This window comes from Leucoraja erinacea, chromosome 15, assembly GCF_028641065.1.
Source record: "Leucoraja erinacea ecotype New England chromosome 15, Leri_hhj_1, whole genome shotgun sequence".
Taxonomy (NCBI): domain Eukaryota; kingdom Metazoa; phylum Chordata; class Chondrichthyes; order Rajiformes; family Rajidae; genus Leucoraja; species Leucoraja erinaceus.
This window is the reverse complement of record NC_073391.1, coordinates 34,119,106-34,138,531: the sequence shown is the minus strand read 5'-3', so window position 1 is coordinate 34,138,531 and position 19,426 is coordinate 34,119,106. Positions and strand designations below refer to the sequence as shown.

Genomic DNA, 19,426 nt, shown 5'->3' with positions numbered 1-19,426 from the left:
GCTTGGGTACTGCCCGATTCACCTCTACCCCATTGCAGACATTGTATTTTGTCTCTGGAACTGATGCGCTACAATGCTGAGAACTATATTCTGCACTCTGCATTCATCCCCATTGTTCCATCTATTATACTGGAGTTTGATAAGTGTATTTTTTGGAAAGTACATCCAATCTGATAGGAGAGCATACAAAACAAACCTTTACACAGTGACAATAAATTGAAACCTAATTTGTGAATAGTTCACAGGAAAATGTCAGTTTGGCAACAATATTTTAGCATGAAGCTGAATGGAATGGAAGATCTCTGACCAAAATTGACAAATGTTCTCTCAACAGAACAGCAACAGGCAACCATCTAACTTCGCCTTTGTTTCTGAAAGTCCAGGTACACTACATCCACTGGCTCCCCCATGTCCATTTCCTAGTTACATCCTCAAAAAATTGCAGAAGATTAGTCAAGCATGAGTTCCACTTCGTAAATCCATGCTGACTCATACTGATCCTGTTACTGCTATCCAAATGTGCGGCTATTTCATCTTTTTTAAATTGTCACCAGCATCTTCCCCACCACCAATGTCAGGCTAACTGATCTAGAATTCCGTGTTTTCTCTCCCCCGCCTTTCTTAAAAAGTGGAATAACATTAGCTAACCCCCAATCCATAGGAACTGATCCTGAGTCTATAGAACATTGGAAAATTATTACCAATGCATCCACGATTTCTAGCCACTTCCTTAAGTACCCTGGGGATTTATGAGCCTTCAGTCCCATCTGTCTACCCAACGCCATTTCCTGCCTAATGTGATTTCCTTCAGTTCCTCCGTCACACCAGATCTTCTGGCCACTACTATATCAGGAAGATTGTTTGTGTCCTCCTGAGTGAAGACGGATCCAAAGTACCCGTTCAACTCATCTGCCATTTCCTTGTTCCCCATAATAAATTCACCTTTTTTCAGTCCTCAAGGGTCTAACTTTGGACTTAACTATTTTTTTCCTCTTCACGTACCTAAAGAAGTTTTTACTATCCTCCTTTATATTCTTGGTTAGCTTACCTTCGTACCTCATTTTTCTCCCCGTATTGTCTTTTTAGTTATCTTCTGTTGCTCTGTAACTCATCTTCGCTACGTTGTACTTCTCTTATTTTTATACTGTCCCTGACGTCCCTTGTCAGCCACGGTCGCCCCTTACTCCCCTTGGAATCTTTCTTCCTCCGAGGAATGAACTGACCCTGCATCTTCGGTGTTATTCCTAGAAATACCTGCCATTGTTGTTCCACTGTCATCCCTGCTAGGGTATCTTTCCAGTCAACTTTGGCCAGCTCCTCCCTTATGAAACATAGAAACATAGAAAATAGGTGCAGGAGGAGGCCATTCGGTCCTTCGAGCCTGCCTTCTCCCCATGAACTCATTCATTGTGATCGTGGCTGATCGTCCCCTATCAATAACCCGTGCCTGCCTTCTCCCCATATCCCTTGACTCCACTAGCCCCTAGTGCTCGATCTTACTCTCTCTTAATTCCATCCAGTGACTTGGCCTCCACTGCCCTCTGTGGCAGGGAATTCCATAAATTCACAACTCTCTGGTGAAAAAGTTTTTTCTCACCTCAGTCTTAAATGACCTCCCCTTTATTCTAAGACTGTGGCCCCTGGTTCTGGACTCGCCCAACATTGGGAACTGCATTCCTGCATCTAGCTTGTCTAGTCCTTTTATAATTTTATATGTTTCTATAAGATCCCCCCTCATCCTTCTAAACTCCAGTGAATCAAACCTAGTCTTTTCAATCTTTCCTCATACGACAGTCCCGCCATCCCAGGGATCAATCTTATGAACCTATGCTGCACTGCCTCAATCACAAGGATGTCCTTCCTCAAATTAGGAGACCAAAATTGTGCACAATACTCCAGATGTGGTCTCACCAGAGCCCTACACAACTGCAGAAGAACCTCTTTACTCCTATACTGAAATCCTCTTGTTATGAAGGCCAACATTCCATTAGCTTTCTTCACTGCCTGCTGTACCAGTAAGCCGACTTTCAGTGACTGGTGTACAAGGACGCCCAGGTCTCGCTGCACCTCCCCCTTACCTAACCTAACCCCATTGAGATAATAATCTGCTCCCTTGTTTTTGTCGCCAAAGTGGATAACCTCACATTTATCTATATTATACTGCATCTGCCCACTCACTCAACCTGTCCAGGTCACCCTGCAACCTCCTAATATCCTCTTCACAGTTCACAATGCCACCCAGCTTTGTGTCATCCGCAAACTTGCTAGTGTTGCTCCTAATTCCCTCTTCCAAATCATTAATATATATGGTAATCAGTTGCCTCAACACCGAGCCTTGCGCTACTCCACTCGCCACTGCTGCCATTCTGAAAAGGACCTGTTCATGCCTCCTCTTTGCTTCCGGTCTGACAACCAATTTTCTCTCCATGTCAACACCCTATGTCATTTCATACGTCATGTCATGTCAACACCCTATCCATTTCATACCATGCTCTAAATTATTATGCTCTATTGGCCCCATAGTCCCCTTTATTCAACTGTAGCACGGACACCTCCGATTTCCAATTGTAGATTAAACCTGACCACATTTATAGGGAGAAGTTGGCCAAACTAGGACTTTATTCCTTGGATCATAGGAGCCTTATGGTGACCTTAATGAGATTCGGTGAACGCAGTCTTCTTTCCAGAGAAAGGTAATCAAAAACTAAAGGGGAAAGGTTTACGGTGAGGAACCGAGGGGTAACTGTTCCACACAGAGGGTGATGTTTATATGGAAAAAGATGCCATAATAGTAGGTACACAAAAATGCTGGAGAAACTCAGCGGGTGCAGCAGCATCTATGGAGCGAAGGAAATAGGTAAAGTTTCGGGCCGAAAACCTTCTTCAGACTGTATAGTAGTAATATAGTAGTTGAGGCAGATAGAACTATTTCAGATCACTCTGCTTTACGAAGCCTACACTGTGAATAGAAATGTTAAATCGCACTCAGTAGGGAGGGAGAGAGGCATGCAGGGGTACACAATTTGTAGAAGTATTCGAAGGAAGTTGAGGAAAATTATTGCTAGTGATTATATTCTAGAATAGTGCAAGTCGAAGTCTTCACACAAGGAAGACCCATGGGGTGCCAATAAGAATTGAGAGCTGCCAAGTGGCCAGCAAGAAGGAGTGGACTGAATGCTATCTGTCCGACTGTACCCAGATTTGTTCTTAGCTAGCCTTGATATTGTTCAATTTGGACGTACGCAAAAAACTTAAATGGAAACTGAAAAGCAAGTCTTTCTGTGCCAGTCACATTCCGGTATTTGGGAGGATAAAACTTTGTGGATCACCGATAGGAAAGACTTTTAGTGAAAATGTGGTCAAATGCTTACAGTTATACTGATGCGGTACTCCGAATTCCTGCATCCATTCTGTTATGGCCAGCTTCAAAGCCATTTGAGGGCTGTACAAGACATCCATTTCTATCTCCTCGTCACTGCCTTCATTTTCAAGTTTGATCTGGATGGACACGGTGTTCTCTTCCGTGTCAGCTGGAGGAAAGAAAAAGGATGGCTTTACTGCATAACCCATAATAAAATCAGCATTAAGAACTAATATTCCAAATAAATGCAGAAGTCACAGGAGAGAACAGAGAAGGTGCGGTGGCTATCATTTTGCCAACATTATCCTGTGACATTTCTGACTAAACCAGAGGTACTTACTGTCAGTTAACACAAAGTACAGTATAGTCACTTGTTACAAGACTGAAATCCTATGGAATGTGGTAAGGAACAGCAAGATCCCAGCTTCACACTCTGATGCACAAGAATACCAACAGCAGCACTTCCCCCAACAGCTTCAGCTGTACATACAGCAGGCATTGAATACAAACATTGGTGCCAATTTCAGCCTCATCTTCAAAGTCATCATACATCCACAGGTGGAGGAAATAATTACCACCAATTAATGTTGAGTTAATGTTATAATAATGTTAAATAAAAGAAAACAATTGGGTTTTCTGAGGTTACAACCAACTGTACCCAAATGTTTAATGCACCTCTACCAATATTGGAAACAATACTAAAGTCACAAATGTCAGATGAAGCCTGCAGCCGAGTTTCATGCAGTCTACTTACTCATTACGACATCCTTCCTCACACCATTCATGTTGGATTTGTACCAGGTAGCCAGCGTGTGAATGGCAACAAAGTTCCCTTCAAATTCACAGTTGGGGTTCGTTAATACTCCTTTCAGTCGTGGAATGAGCTCAGTTGACCGCCCTTTGTACGGCCCAAGGAAGAGGCGCTTCTGATCGTAATCATTGGCATGTAGATTGTCCCAGATGAGAGGAGACCTCTTCAATATTTTGGTGACCTCTTCAATAGAATCCACAGAGATATCTTTGGACACGACTTTTGGACCTACACATCAAGAAGCAGTTAGTTTCTCACACATTTTACCCGATTTACTGTTTGCAATCAAGCACTTTTATTACCTTGACATTACAGCCACAATGTTATTGATTTATCTATATTTTACACACAAAGGCAAGTTTAGAGCCTCTTTGTATGTGCAAAAGCATTCGAAACCCACGGATCCCTTCTACCGTCCACTGAGTGTACCAACTGCATCACGATGGTATGGCAACTGCATCGATCGGAACATTTGTATTGCCCTAGCTCCCCTCCATTGAGTCTACGTTAGCATCGCCACTTTCACTCACCCCACATGGACGTACACACAAAGGCAATTTCACAGGTCGAAAAGCTTCAACTTAACCTACAACGTACCTCACTGCCAATCACCACCCCCCCCCAGACACTTATTATTATTTATTCAAATCGTTTGCTATGTCGCTCTTCCAGGGAGATGCTAAATGCATTTCGTTGTCTCTGTACTGTACACTGACAATGACAATTAAAATTGAATCCGAACCTGAATCTGAATGTGGGAGGAAACCAGAGCACTGGAGAAAACTCACGCAGTCACAGGAAGAACGTATAAACGCCAGCCAGCACTATAGTCAGGGTTAAACCCAGGACCCCGGTGACATGAGGCAGCAACTCTACCATTGCAGCACTGATATTTATAACTAAATTAAAACATTAAAGATTCAAATTCAACCTTAACTAGACTCCAATGCAAGGGGTTGGGGAACACAGAATTAGGTTAATTTTCTTTCAGTAAGCATAGAAGCCAGAGATCTCAATCTGCACCCCTGGGCTTAGTAATTCAAGTCAAGTTTCAAACTCAGATTATTTTGCAGAAAACATTTTCCCCCCCACAGAAAATTGTCAGGGGATTAGAACGCTGTTATAGAGTGAACTACTCACAAAATACCAGTACAAAATGTGTCTTCAGGGATAGGCATATTGGCCCCAAAAAGAGGAAAAGGGGAGACAGATAAATTTGAAATACAGTGCCCTCCATAATGTTTGGGACAAAGACCCATCATGTGTTTATTTGCCTCTGTACTCCACAATTTGAGATTTGTAATAGTAAAAAAAAAATCACATGTTAAAGTGCACATTGACAAATTTTACTAAAGGCCATTTTTATACATTCTGGTTTCACCATGTAGAAATTACAGCAGTGTTTATGCATAGTCCCCCCATTTCAGGGCACAATAATGTTTGGGACACAGCAATATCATGTAAATGAAATTAGTCATGTTTAGTATTTTGTTGCACATAGTTTGCATGCAAAGACTGCTTGAAGTCTGTGATTCATGGACATCACCAGTTGCTGGGTGTCTTCTCTGATGATGCTCTGCTAGGCCTGTATTGCAGCCATCTTTAGCGTATGCATGTTTTGGGGGCTAGTCCCCTTCAGTTTTCTCTTCAGCATATACAAGGCATGCTCAATTAGGTTCAGATCGGGTGATTGATTTGGTCACTCAAGAATTGAGCATTTTTTAGCTTTGATAAACACCAAGGGCACTGCATTTCCCAATACTGGTTAAATAAAAACAACACAATTTAAGGGCAATTAAGATGTTAGCATTCCTTTGGAATACTGACACTAATAAATAGGTATGCATACATTGCATACAAGGCCACTGCCACAGAGATCCATTGGAAAATGTTGAAATTGCAGAGACAAGTGACAAATAAGTACATTTTAGACACAAAGTGATGTAGTAAATCAGTGGGTCCCTGGATAACATGGAGAGGTGACGTTTCAGGTTGGGACCCTTCTTCAGACTACAGTCTGACTCAAGTTACTCCAGTGCTTTGGGATTTTTTTTTTGTAAACCAGCATCTGCAGTTACTCGTTTCGACATATATACTTTTGACATTGATTTTAAAGCAACTCCTACTTCAGCCCCAGAACCCCTTTGGTAGCACAAAGCCTTTGAACTAACTTTACTGGACGTCAGATTTTTGTATTTGCACAGAGCCGAGAGTCGATTGTGAAATAGAACACTGGGAAACACAATTTCTTCACACATGACTAAAACAAATCTCACGAGGGGGCACTGTTCATTTATACAAAAACCTTTTTTGGAACTTCTTCCTTTTAAACAACAGGCAAATTACAGTAAAGTTCAAAGAATTACTTTGGTAATTCTACAGCTATATAACCAGAAAAGATAACCAGCCTTACGACTCAAAGATCAGCAAGTACATAAATGCATCTGATAAAAGAATGTTTCTGTAGAGTTTTAAATCAAAAGAGTCAATTCTGCACCCTCAAAATGTATGGCTTTGCCCTGGAGTCAAGAACACCTTTGCAGCTATCAAATACAAGGAGGAAAAGAATAATTACAGACTCCCGGGCAGCAGAAACCTTATACCCAGGTTGCATTACAGTATGAAATATTTCTGCATACTCACCAGTTGGACAGAATAAAAAGTGTTCCGGCTCTTCCAGATACTGATAAATCTCGTTAGTAACTGAGAGTTGTGCATGCGCAAATGAGCTGAAGACCTCTTTATCTGCTGGACACATGTTGTGGTCAATGTCATCAAATAACAGTGCAAAAGACTTGCAACCAAACTGTGACACCTGTAAAACAGGAAGATAGTGTTCATTAACTGAAATGACTCCCCTGGCCGAACTTGCCCTAGCCGACCAAGATGCCCCATCAACATTAGTCCCAGCTGCCTGTATTTGGCCAAAATCCCTCTAAACCTTTCCTATCCATGTACTTGTCCAAATGCTTTTTAAATGTTGTTGTAATACCTCCCTCAACTACCTCCTATGGCAGCTCGTTCTATGTACCCACCATCCTCTTTTTCTCCTTGGGTTCCTTTTAACTCTTTCCCCTCTCTTTAAACCACGGTCCTCTGGTTATTGATTCCTCTACTCTGGGTAAGAGACTGCACATTCACCACATCTATTCCCCTCATGATTTCATACAACTTAATAAGATGCATTATACAAGGTCCCACACAAGAGTGCAGTTAGCAAAATTAGAGCACATGGTATTGAGGGTACTGGTCAATTCACTGGATGCATTCAAGAGAGTTAAATATAGCTCTTAGCCCCAAGGGAATCAAGGGATATGGGGAGCAAACAGGAACGTGGTACTGATTTTGGATGATAAGCCGTGATCATATTAAATGGCTGGCTCGAAGGATCGAATGGCCTACTCCTGCACCTATTTCCTATGTTTCCAAGACCTAGCCTGCCTAACCTCTCCCTCCAAGTCAGGCTCTCAAATCCTGGCAGCACCTCGTAAATCTTTTCTGCACCCTTTCCATCCTAACGTTATTCTTCCAATAGCAAAATCAGTTCCAACCCCATTCACCTGGTTGGCAATTGAAAAAGTTGAGTTACAAAATTGATTATGACTTCCACAAATATCATAAAAACACTCACCTGATCCAATTTTCGTTTAAGAGTTGCAACCTCCTTCTGATTAGAGAAAGTGATATCCAGTCCAGGTGATATGGCATAGACAAACTCAATACTGTGCTCTTTTGCTGCAGTAATCAGCTGCATCAATTGCTCTGGAACAGGAAAAAGATGAATAAACAAAAGCTTTGCAGCAGAAATGTTAAAGAAAACAATCAATCTAAGAGCCAAGGAATGGACAACTCCCAGACAACAGCACACCGCTGGTACAACAGGACATTGAAAAGGCCAATGAACCGACAAATAAGAAACTGCAGACGATGGAATCTTGAGCAAAACAAAGTGCTGGAGGAACACAGCGGGTCAGGCAGTATCAGCGGAGGGAATGGACAGAGAGACATTTTAGGTCAGGACCATTCATCAGAAAGATGCCGAAATAAGAAACTGTTCAGTCAGAAGAAAGGTCCTGACCCAAAACACCATCAGAATTTATGACTTTACAAAATTTCTGTTATATATTATTTATGTATACCCTGTTTAAGGCCTGCTATGCTACAGTAAGGAAGAATGTCAGGTCGGTTGTCAGGACATCTGACAATTAAACACTCTTGACTCATGAAACGTACACTTCACTATGCCTCTTCCCGGGACTGAGTGTGTTCAACTAGTGGTGGAGCTCCATCAAAGGAAAATCCGCATATAGGATAAACAGCACCAGAAACCCGGATTCGATCCCGACCTCAGGTGCTGTCTGCATGGAATTGGCACGTTATCCCTGTAACTGCGTGGGCTTCCTCCGCGTGCTCCGCTTTCCTCTCACACCCCAGAGACATGCAAGCACAATGGCCTCTGTAAACTGCCCCTAATGGCTGTAGGGAGCAGATGAAAAAGTGGGATAACATAGAACTAAGGTGAACGGGTGATCAACGGTTGGCTTGGAATCAGTTTCCATGCTCCACCTCTGAACTGAACTAAATTGTGCAACATTAACAGAAAGGGAATAATGGAACTGAGACTCACCTGCTTCTTCAACAGAATACATCTCTCGCCAGAACATTCGGTGCTTATAATCATCCTTTGGTGCATATAGGTATGTGTTCAATCCCCATCGACGCATTCTGTTGAAGAATGTAACAATAAAAACGCACATTAAGCCTCTCTGCACTGAAGTATCCAAAATGCTGGAGTTTTAGATAAAACTAGAACACACCAGTTCAGATGACCAGATTTGGAAGAGGAAGAAAAAGGGCTAAATCAGCCTCAAAGGAAGCACGCGTAACTATTTGATAACAGTTCCTTCAAAACTAAAGTGTTAAATCTGTAACATTACAAACCAAATTAAACATACAAGCATACATTAAAGGAAAAAAAAACATACATTGAAGATTAAAATCCACAAAGAAAAGTTATTAGTGAGAATAACTTCTAGCTAGAGTGGAGACAACAGCTTTAGAATCTCAATTTGATCCAATGGCAGTAGACTGTAGGTTAGTTATCAATACTTTCAAAGGTGAAAAGAAAGTTCATTTTCCTCAGTGACAATTCACGTTACTATAATTTCTCTGTATGTGGATTCACGCAGGGTTAATAAATAAAGCGAGTCATGAGATTGCCGATTTAGTTTGAAGAGACCGTCAACTTCAAAATACACCCGAGATGAGTTACAGAAACACACCTTCTGAAGAGCTCCCTTCTCTGTTCCATGCTCCAGGGCCGCCCATAAAATCCTAGGAAATCGGAAAAGAACAGATTAAAAAAATAAAATACTGCAAATGGCACAAATTTCACATATCTGCCCAAAGGATTTGATGGTAAGCAAATAATAACATGGTATTAAATATGAAATACAAGCAAAACTACAATTCAATAAAATGTATTTTTATTCATTCATGACTATGTGTCTAATAAAGCTAGTAAGGACAGTGTGTACTCTGTCTATCTATGGCATAAACCAGCATCTGCAGTTATTTTTTATTATATTATATGTATTGCCTGTAGCTTTGAATTAGGAGGCATTTCCAAGGACACATTCTTTCGAGACACTAAAATTAGCAGCAAAGTGGATAACAAAGGAGGCCATCTAAGATTACAGCAGGATCTTGATCAACTGGGCCAGTGGGCTGAGGAATGGCAGATGGAGTTTAAATCAAGATAAATATGAGGGGTTGCATTTTGATAAGTTAAACCAGGTTCCTAACTACAGTGAAAGTGGTAGGGAGTATTGTGGAACAGAGGCACCGAGTAGTGTGGGCACACAATTCCATGAAAGTGCCGACACAGATAAACAGTCTGAAGACGGCATTTGGAGTGCTGGCTTTCATCAGTCGAAATAATTCATACAGGAGGTGGGATGTCATGTTAGGGCCATATATTTAAAGTACTATACACAGTTCTGGTCTGTGCTGTGTCGCTGTTCAAAGTAAGAAGAAAAGTGAGGTCTATTTCATGTAAAATATTAGTGTAGGCACTGATTAATTCTGAAAATTGCAAACAAGAATTCTTGTGGATGGAGTGTATAATTCACACCATTCCATTGAAGTACTGAAGAAGTTCTCTACTATCTGGGGTGCAATCAAAACATTAAATCTGCCACATAAGTGTCTTAAAAAAAAGTTTTGAAGTTTTGAACATCATCTTTGGCCTCTGGTTGTCATTATTAACATGAACAAAACATTTAGATGATCATAGACTGCAGATGCTGGAATCCAATGCAAAAAAAAAAAAACAGAAGAGAGTAGCAGGCCAGTCGGCAATCATGGAGGGAAATGAATAGGAGATGTTTCTGGTCTGGATCCCTATTCGTGCTCATTTCCCTGCCCAGACTCTGCCTGACCTGCACAATATCTCCAGGAGTTTGTTGTTTGCTTGTGAAAGGCACTAAAATGTGTCCAACACTGAAAGTAGGTTGATATTTTAAAGACTCAGAAGATTACAGTACACTTGTGTCAGAACATGAAGCACTGAGAAAGCAGTGACATAAAAGTGGGGAGCAGGGAGATGTACACCATTTATGTCAAAACATCCTATGACACCTAATGCTAACAGTAATGACACAGTCTGATAGTTGCAATTTGACATGTGGTTCTTTCAAAATCATTAGACCAGTCAAAGGGAATTAAAGGAATGGCTTGAAAGATGGATGTAAGGATTGAGACTCCAAATCACTGCTGGGGTGAAGAGATTAATTATTTAAAGGACGCCAATGTGATTAATATCCACCCATTTTCATCTGAAACATTAATTATACCTCCTATTTCAATTAAGCCAGGACTGAAACCTTGAATTGTACCTCAAATTGATTTCACTGCATTCACAACTAGCCTCCACCCTACATTTAGCAGCCTATTAACCCAAACCGCTATCTTTAAATTCATACCATGTCCAGTTCACAAATCACCATGTGTAGGAAAGAGCTGCAGGTGCTGATTTAAACCAAAGATAGACACAAAATGCTGGAGTAACTCAGTGGGAAAGGCAGCATCACTGGAGATGCCGCCTATCCCAGAGGTACTTCAGCATTTTGTGTCTTTCACTAATCACCACTGTGTTTGTTGAACCGTTCTGGTACCCAGCAAAACACTGAAGAAGGGTCCCAACCCTCCAGAGATGCTGCCTGACCCGCTGAGTTATGCCAGCCTTTTGTGTCTGTCTTTGGTTTTAAACCAGCATCTGCAGTGCCTCCCAACGCATCCCGAAACACATTCAAATCTTTTCCTTGCTTTTGCATCCCTCCGCAAAGGTTGGTCACCCAGCTCTGCAACTGTGTTCTCCTTCAATATGCCCCCCCCCCCCTCATTTAAACAGACACAATTAGTAAAGGAATCTGTTGCGGTGTTAAGTGCTTGGTTATAGTTAAGGTTTCATGGCACTAAACTGGGAAATTCTGCGGTGAAGCCGGCTTTGTGCGCACGGCACGCTGTTTTAAACCCAGGTCACACAAGCCATTTACACACAAACAGCTGTTCCCAAATTCCTTGATGCAGAACAAGTGTTGCCCGGGCAACCCAAGAGCCAATAGCCTCACAGCAAAACTACCACATCACCAGCTCCAATCCACCAGTAATCAGCCCTTATACAATGCTGAACATATTTATGCTTTGACCTTTGCCATAAATAGGAAAAAGGTTACAATTAAGCACTTATCGGGCAAGTATCTCGTAAATTATTGCATGTAAATATTATCCTTCCTCAATTGCCCTTGGAAAATTAAGTGTTTTTTTAAAAATCCATTAAATGGAACCTTTGTCAGCTGAATGGCATCACGGTTGTTTTGCCTCTGCAGAGGAAGACACATTAGAAATATTGTACAGTCCTAAAGCATGCACTGAAAAGATATATAGCATCCCAACATTTTGGCATGAGGCATGTTGTCACAATTTTTTTTCAATTGAAGGATGACAAATGAGATCCCTTTGCATTGTAGGCACCACTGTATGCTTAGCAGAGTGCCAGAAACTAAACAGTTGGTTTGCTAATTAGTGATCTCGAAACCAAGCACAAAACACGGCAACAGATTCCTTTACTAATCATGTCTAGTCACAATTACATCAAACCAAATATGCTCCCACGTTGCCAAATAGAACTGGCACATTTACATGCAGTGAGAGGTCTAAATGAAAGAGTATCCTCCACAGTCAATGTCAATCTGCTGAGTACAGATCCCATCCCCTGCATTCAGGCAGCCTATGACAGATGGTTGCTGTCTGAACTCACATTTCTGGTCACGCTCTAAATAAAAACAAACTGCGCTGAAACTCCATGACTGGCAAGAGGAAAGTTCAAAGGCTATTTAGGTTAATTTAGTAAGAAAATAGCCACACTAGTGGTTATTGTTTGATTGAAAGATACAGCATGGAAAGAAGCCCTTCCGCCCACTGAGTAAACATAGACCGTCAATCACCCAGTCAAGTAGTTCCATGTTACTACATTTTCGTATCCACTCTCCGGCCCAGCCAGAGGATCTGTTCCCATATCCGAGTTCTGAGGCTGACTTGCGGGCCAGTATCTCAGCTCCCCGGAAGCCTAAGCGATCCATTCCAGTAACGTTTCACTCTTCCTGGAGCTCCATGTCTCCAATTTCGTATAGGTGACGTTTTAGGTCGAGACTCGAGACCCTTCAGTCTGAAGAAGGGTCTCGACCCGAAACGTCACTCATTCCTTCTCTCCAGAGATGCTGCATGTCCCGCTGAGTTACTCCAGCATTTTGTCTCTACCTTAGCTGTTTCATGGTGTTGAGATTGGTAATTAATATAGAGATGACTGCCAGGACTTTTATTGAAAATATTCTGATGGAATGCATTTCAGCCGTGTATGGCAACTGCACTGGTCTTGACTGCCCGAGTCTACAGAGTGGTGGACACAACCCAGTCCATCACAGGTTCGTCACTTCCTTCCATCCAGTCCATCTTCACGGTGCAATGCATCAGCAAGACTGGGCCATTAAGGATGCCTGCAATTCTGGCCATTTGTCAGTTCTACCTTCTGGGAGAAGATACAGGAACTAGAAGGCTTAGATGCCCAGATTCTGGAACAGCTTTCCGGTTGCTCTCGGACTTCTGAACCAATCACCTCTTTCACATCCACCATCATGGAGCTGCTGTCACGTACTCTTACTCTTGACTCTACCTCATTTGGTTCGTCTTTATTGCAGGGTTTCTTTGCACCATTCTGCACTTTTGCATGTGTTGAATTTATTGTTGTGTCCATCATTACAATCAGCTGTTTACTCTGAGCTTCACGCGAGCAAGGAATTTCATTGCAAACTGATGTACGCACCAGCACCCCAGTTTAGATTTCTTTTCCAGCACCCTTTGTTCCAGAGCCTTCCTGGATTACCCGTTTTGACAGACCAATGGATGTCATGGACCGTGTAAGAAGGAACTGTAGATGCTGGTTTAAACTGATGACGGTCTAGACCCAAAACGTCACCCATTCCTTCTCTCCCGAGATGCTGCCTGAGTTACTCCAGCATTTTGTGTCTACATTCGATTTAAAACAGCATCTGCAGTTCTTTCCTACACTGAATGCGAGTTCACTGAGTTTATTCAAACCATCCTCAAGAAAGCAAAACCGAGAATAGGTAGACACGGGAGATTATACATAACCCTCAAAGATTAATAAGCCTCAACAAAATAGGGTCCTGGGGGTAATTAAAACAGTTGATTAAGACTATATACTGGATTGAAAGGAAACAAAATGCTGCCCATATGAGTGCCCAATGTTATTAGAGAACAGGTGTCACAATGATTCCAATAGGGAACAGAATGTCTTGGAGGATATCATGCCATCTAATCAGGCCATTTCACTTCCCATTTTGTGACCCACAGTTAGTTAGTCAAAACGTCTTAGTGGATACCATTTTCAAACAATTAGTATTTCTTACAAATGTAATTTTCAAAATTGACTTTTCATTCAGTGCTAAACTACCATTCTTGTCAATGTCAGCAGAACAGGGACATCAACAAGGTGGGAATGAAATACAACCGTGCAAGTCATCTCTGGCCACATTAACAGATTTGTGAGGAGCAGGAAATAACACTGATAATAAAGATGGGATGCATCCCTGCATCGTAAACAAAGCCAGCCCTTTGCAATCATTCTGTGATAGTGGGCCAAGGAATGGCAGATGGAACGTTTCTCGGACAAGTGTGAGATGTCACAATTTGGTAAGTTAAACCAGGACAGGATTTGCACAGTAAATGATAGGACTCTGGAGAATGTTGTAGAACAGAGAGACCCAGGAGTACAAGTACATAGTTCTCTGAACTTGGCGACACGGGTCCTCAGGGTGGTGAAGACTGTTTGGCATGGCTTGCTTTCATCAGTCAGGGCACCAAGATCAGGAGTGCAAAAAAAGTTCACGAGGATGTTGTTGGGATCGGAGGACTTGAGTTACAAAGGGTTGGAGAGGCTAGGATTTCTCCCCCTTTATAATGTGTATGGTCACTGTTCTTTTTCCAGCTCTAGAGAATCTGAGACTAGAGGACAGCTTCAAGATACGAGAATAGAGACTTAATAGCGACCCAAGGTGGCAACTTTCCAACACAGAAGGGCACAAATAATTACCTGCAAGAGGAAGCTTTAGAAGTACAAATTATAATGTTTAAAAGATATTTGGCCAGGAACATGGGCAGGAAAGATTTATCGATATATGGGCCAAATGCAACTAGAGCTTAGATTACATATTTTGTTGGCATTGACAAGTTGGGTCGAGGGATCTATTTTGGCACTGTATGACGCAAAATATTGTTGGCCAGTACTCCCTCTCACCCGTCAGGCAATATTACCAGAGCATTAGCTTGTAAATGCAGTTCATTCATTTTGCCTTCTTAATGTACAAAGGCAAATCTGTGGCACAGGCAACCACATCACAAGTACGTACTTTGTTTTTATTCTGCAACATAAAATGGAATATCCACAACTGGGTTTAGCAAAGAGAGACCCGAAAAAAATAATTACTAGACAACTTGGACAAACAAATTAGGGGATGCAGACAATACCATGATTGTCTTACCCACAATTCCCTTTGTTCAGCTACACAGAATTTACCTTACACGTCTGAATGCAGGGGAGACAAAGGGATAATTCTTGATTCTATTCTTAAAGTGAACCACCCATCGCATCACATATTCTCCATCCTGCCATCTGGGAAGAGGTACAGGAGCATTAGCTGCAAAACCAGCAGGATGCTCCTCAGCTTCTTCCCACAGGCTATAAGACTGCTAAACGGACTTTGCCCCCTGCCAAAGTATCGCGCACCAACCACCAACCTGGACACACTGCAGCAGAGCCACTGTTGTGCCGCTGCCGATCGGAACGCCTGTTGAATGTTTAGTAGAGTGTTAAATTTGTTCATGATATATGTATTTTTATTTCTATTTATTTTTAATGCACACTGAATGGACACTGGTTGAGCAACGTTTTTTTGTTTCCTCTGGGTATGTGAATACTCAGGAAATGACAATAAAGATATACAATACAATACAATACAAAAGGAATGTGGCAGCGAACCAAATAGCAAGCTGTCAGCTGTTGCAAGAGACTGGAACAGTTTAAGCAGATTTCACAGGCATGGTAATACTGTGTCAGTAGGTTTAATTCAACAGCGCCAAGGAGGAGGAAAGGCACCACTATTTCTACCTAGCATTCTGCAAATGATCAAAATGTCAACTTTAGACAGTGTTTAATTTTACACTAAGGCTTTAAAATAATCAAGTAAAACAGATACATTAGGGATCTTGTTGAAAGGAGCCATGGTGTGATGGGTGTTTTAACATCAGGATTAGATCAAAATGGCCATATGGAGAATCATTGTTTCAGCCAGTTACCATCCAAATTCCTAACCCCATTCCCCAATAAATTTACAGTGTCCTCCATAATGTTTGGGACAAAGACCTGTCATTTATTTATTTCCCTCTGTACTCCACAATTTCAGATTTGTAATAGGAAAAATCACATGTTAAAGTACACATTGTCAGACTTTATTAATGGCCATTTTTAAACATTTTGGTTTCACCATGATTTATACATAGTTCCCCCATTTCAGGGCACCATTATGTTTGGAACACATGGGACTTCATAGGTGTTTGTAATTGCTCAGGTGTGTTTAATTGCCTCCTTAATGCAGGTGCAAGAGAGCTCTCAGCACCTAGTCTTTCCTCCAGTCTTTTAATCACCTTTGGAAATGTCATTGCAGTTTGTCAGCATGAGGACCAGAGTTGTGCCAATGAAAGTCAAGGAAGCCACTATGAGACTGAGAAACAAGAATAACTGTTAAGAGACATTAGCCAAACCTTAGGCTTACCAAAATCAACTGCTTGGAACATCATTAAGAAAGAGACCACTGGTTATAGTTTACTAATCGCAAAGGGACTGGCAGGCCAAGGAAGACCTACACAGCTGATGACAGAAGAATTCTCTCTATAATAAAGAAAAATTCCCAAACACCTGTCCGACAGATCAGAAACACTCTTCAGGAGTCAGATATGGATTTGTCAATGACCACTGTCCGCAGAAGACTTCATGAACAGAAATACAGCAGTACGCTGCAAGATGCCAACCACAGGATGGTCAGATTAGAGTTTACCAAGAAGTACTTAAAAGAGCAACCACAGTTCTGGGAAAAGGTCTTGTGGACAGATAAGATGAAGATTGACATATCAGAGTGATGGCAAGAGCAAAGTATGGAGGAGAAGGAACTGCCCAAGATCCAAAGCATACCACCTCATCTGTGAAACACGGTGGTGGGAGTATTATGGCCTGGGCATGTATGGTTGCTGAAGGAACTGGCTCACTTATCTTAATTGATGATACAAATGCTGATGGTAGTAGCATAATGAATTCCGAAGTGTATAGACACATCCTATCTGTTCAAGTTCAAACAAATACGTCCAAACTAATTGGCCGGCGGTTCATTCTACAGCAATACAATGATCCCAAACATACTGCTAAAGCAGCAAAGAAGTTTTTCAAAGCTAAAAAATGGTCAACTCTTGAGTGGCCAAGTCAATCACCCGATCTGAACCCAATTGAGCATGCCATTTATATGCTGAAGAGAAAACTGAAGGGAGCTAGTCCCCAAAACAAGCATTAACAACCCCACCACCTTACATCCCAACCCCGTTCGGCAGAAGATACAGGAGTTTGAAAGCGTGCACCGCCAGACTCAGGAATAGCTACTTCCCCTTCATTATTAGGTTTCTGATCAGTCCTTCCAAAAGCTAGGGTACTGTCAAGATTCACCTCAACCCCTTTGCGGACATTGGTCTTTGGAACCGTTAGACTACAATGCTGAGAAACTATATTTTGCTCTCTATAGTTCTCTTTGCTCTACCTATTATTGTACTTGAGTTTAGCTTGCTTATATTTACGAAGAAGGCTGCTTCACCCGAGATGCGACCCGACCAGTTGAGTTACTCATACACCTCGTCTTTGTAAGCCGGCAGCAGCAGTTCCTTCAGACTTTAGAGATATAGCTCGGAAACAGGCCTATCGGCCAACCGTGTCAGCACTGACCAGTGATCACACTGGACACTTGTTCTATCCTATACTATGGGAAAATTTACAGAAGCCAATTAACCTACAAATGTGTGTGTTGGAAGGAATTGCAGATGCGAGTTAATCCATCCCTAATTAGTACAGGTATCAGAGGTTATGGGGTGAAGGGAGGGATAGATCAGTCAAGATTGTATGGTGGATTAGACTTGATGGGCCGAATGGCCTGATTCTACTATCACTTAGGACCTTATGACACCAATAAGTACTAGTTCCGCTGTCCACCTGATTATATGCCCCCTTTGTCACCTTCCCCATGGCCAACAATGAACCATTCTACATTTCCTTGATCACCATCTGCTTTGATCTTTCGTTTTCACACCTTATCCATCTATATCTCTGGTCGCCCTCTCTCCTGACTCTGTCTGAAGGGTCTCGACCCAAAACGTCAGCCATTCTTTCCCTCAAGATGTTGTCTATCCCGCTGGGTTACTCCAGCATTTTGTGTTTGTACAAACCCCGTTCAGACAACACCCGTGGTCAGAATGGAAACCGGATCTCTGGTGCTACGAGGCAACAACTACCGCTGCGTCACTGTGCTGCCACACATTCCTTGCGTCTAGCATTATCTTTAATTGGAAGGCAAAGCTTATTACTGCAGTCCGTACAGGTGACAATAACAATTCTACACCGTCGGACGTCCCAGGTGCACGTTGTTATTCACGGGAGAGATAGAATTAGAGGATGTTATGACTTCAGAAGCAACGTCGCCCCTCCCGCGGCGGCAGGAAGGAGCCAGAGGGACAAACAAGCCGCGCTTTCCACACCGAGGAAGACTGTGCCGCCTGCATGGTGCATCGTTAATGGAATACATGTTACACCCCCGCCGCCGATCGGGACGTGGGTATTTTAAAGGCGCTCGCCACTGTTTAACTCATTTACCTTCCACGACGCCGCACAGAAACTTCTTGCCGCCGGAAGAGTCGGTGCGAGGCGGCGCCGGCCGATTGTCGAGGCCGCCGTAGGCGAGGGTGGGATCGGGGGCGTCGGTGGCGGCGGGCTCGGCCGTGGCCGGGGGGTCGCCGGGCGGGACGGGGAGGCCAACATCGGCCGCGGGGACGGGGGCAGGGGAGGGTTGTGCGGGCGGGGAGCAGTCTCCTCCGCCGCTGTTGCTGCCGCTGTCCTGGGGGCCCGGGGGCACTTTGTCCGTCTGCACCATGGCGACCGGAGGGTCGGCGAGCCTGGCTCACTGTTCCCCGACTACTGCCGATCTGCCGCGCACGAAAATGATTCTGACACGGAGCGGGTTGCTTCTCTATCTGGGTTTTTTTTTTCTCTCAGGGCGGCTGTGCGATCCTTCGCTTCCGTCCCTTGTTGTCCACTGAAGCACCCTGGGATCGCTGGCCCGCCTCCCCGCATGCGCACTGCCCGCCGCCGCCCTGCCCCGCGCGTGCGTGCCGCCTGGCCGCGCCCCTCCCGCATGCGCACGGCCGCCCTGCGCCGCCGACACGCCCCGCCCGCATGCGCACGGCCGCCCGGCACTCTGTTCCCTCCGCCCCTCGCGCATGCGCGCTGCTGGCCGCCGTACAGCGCGTGCGCAGCTCCGTCACCACCTCCCCGCGGCCACGCATGCGTACCGCCGACGGCAGCCACA

The 19,426-nt window shown here is 43.2% G+C and overlaps 1 protein-coding gene across 1 annotated transcript in view; it reads right to left on the bottom strand.

The window, feature by feature from the left end:
* The window catches only part of oga (O-GlcNAcase), a 40,845-nt gene extending 21,682 nt beyond the window's left edge, over positions 1-19,163 (bottom strand). The window contains exons 1-7 of the mRNA XM_055646522.1: positions 18,715-19,163; positions 9,455-9,506; positions 8,800-8,897; positions 7,804-7,934; positions 6,816-6,987; positions 4,116-4,403; positions 3,372-3,530 (exon numbers count right to left, since the gene is read on the bottom strand). Coding sequence (XP_055502497.1) covers positions 3,372-3,530; positions 4,116-4,403; positions 6,816-6,987; positions 7,804-7,934; positions 8,800-8,897; positions 9,455-9,506; positions 18,715-18,991 — 1,177 coding nt within the window. The 5' untranslated portion in view covers positions 18,992-19,163. The remainder of the gene's footprint in view (positions 1-3,371; positions 3,531-4,115; positions 4,404-6,815; positions 6,988-7,803; positions 7,935-8,799; positions 8,898-9,454; positions 9,507-18,714) is intronic.
* Positions 19,164-19,426: the final 263 nt, after the last annotated feature.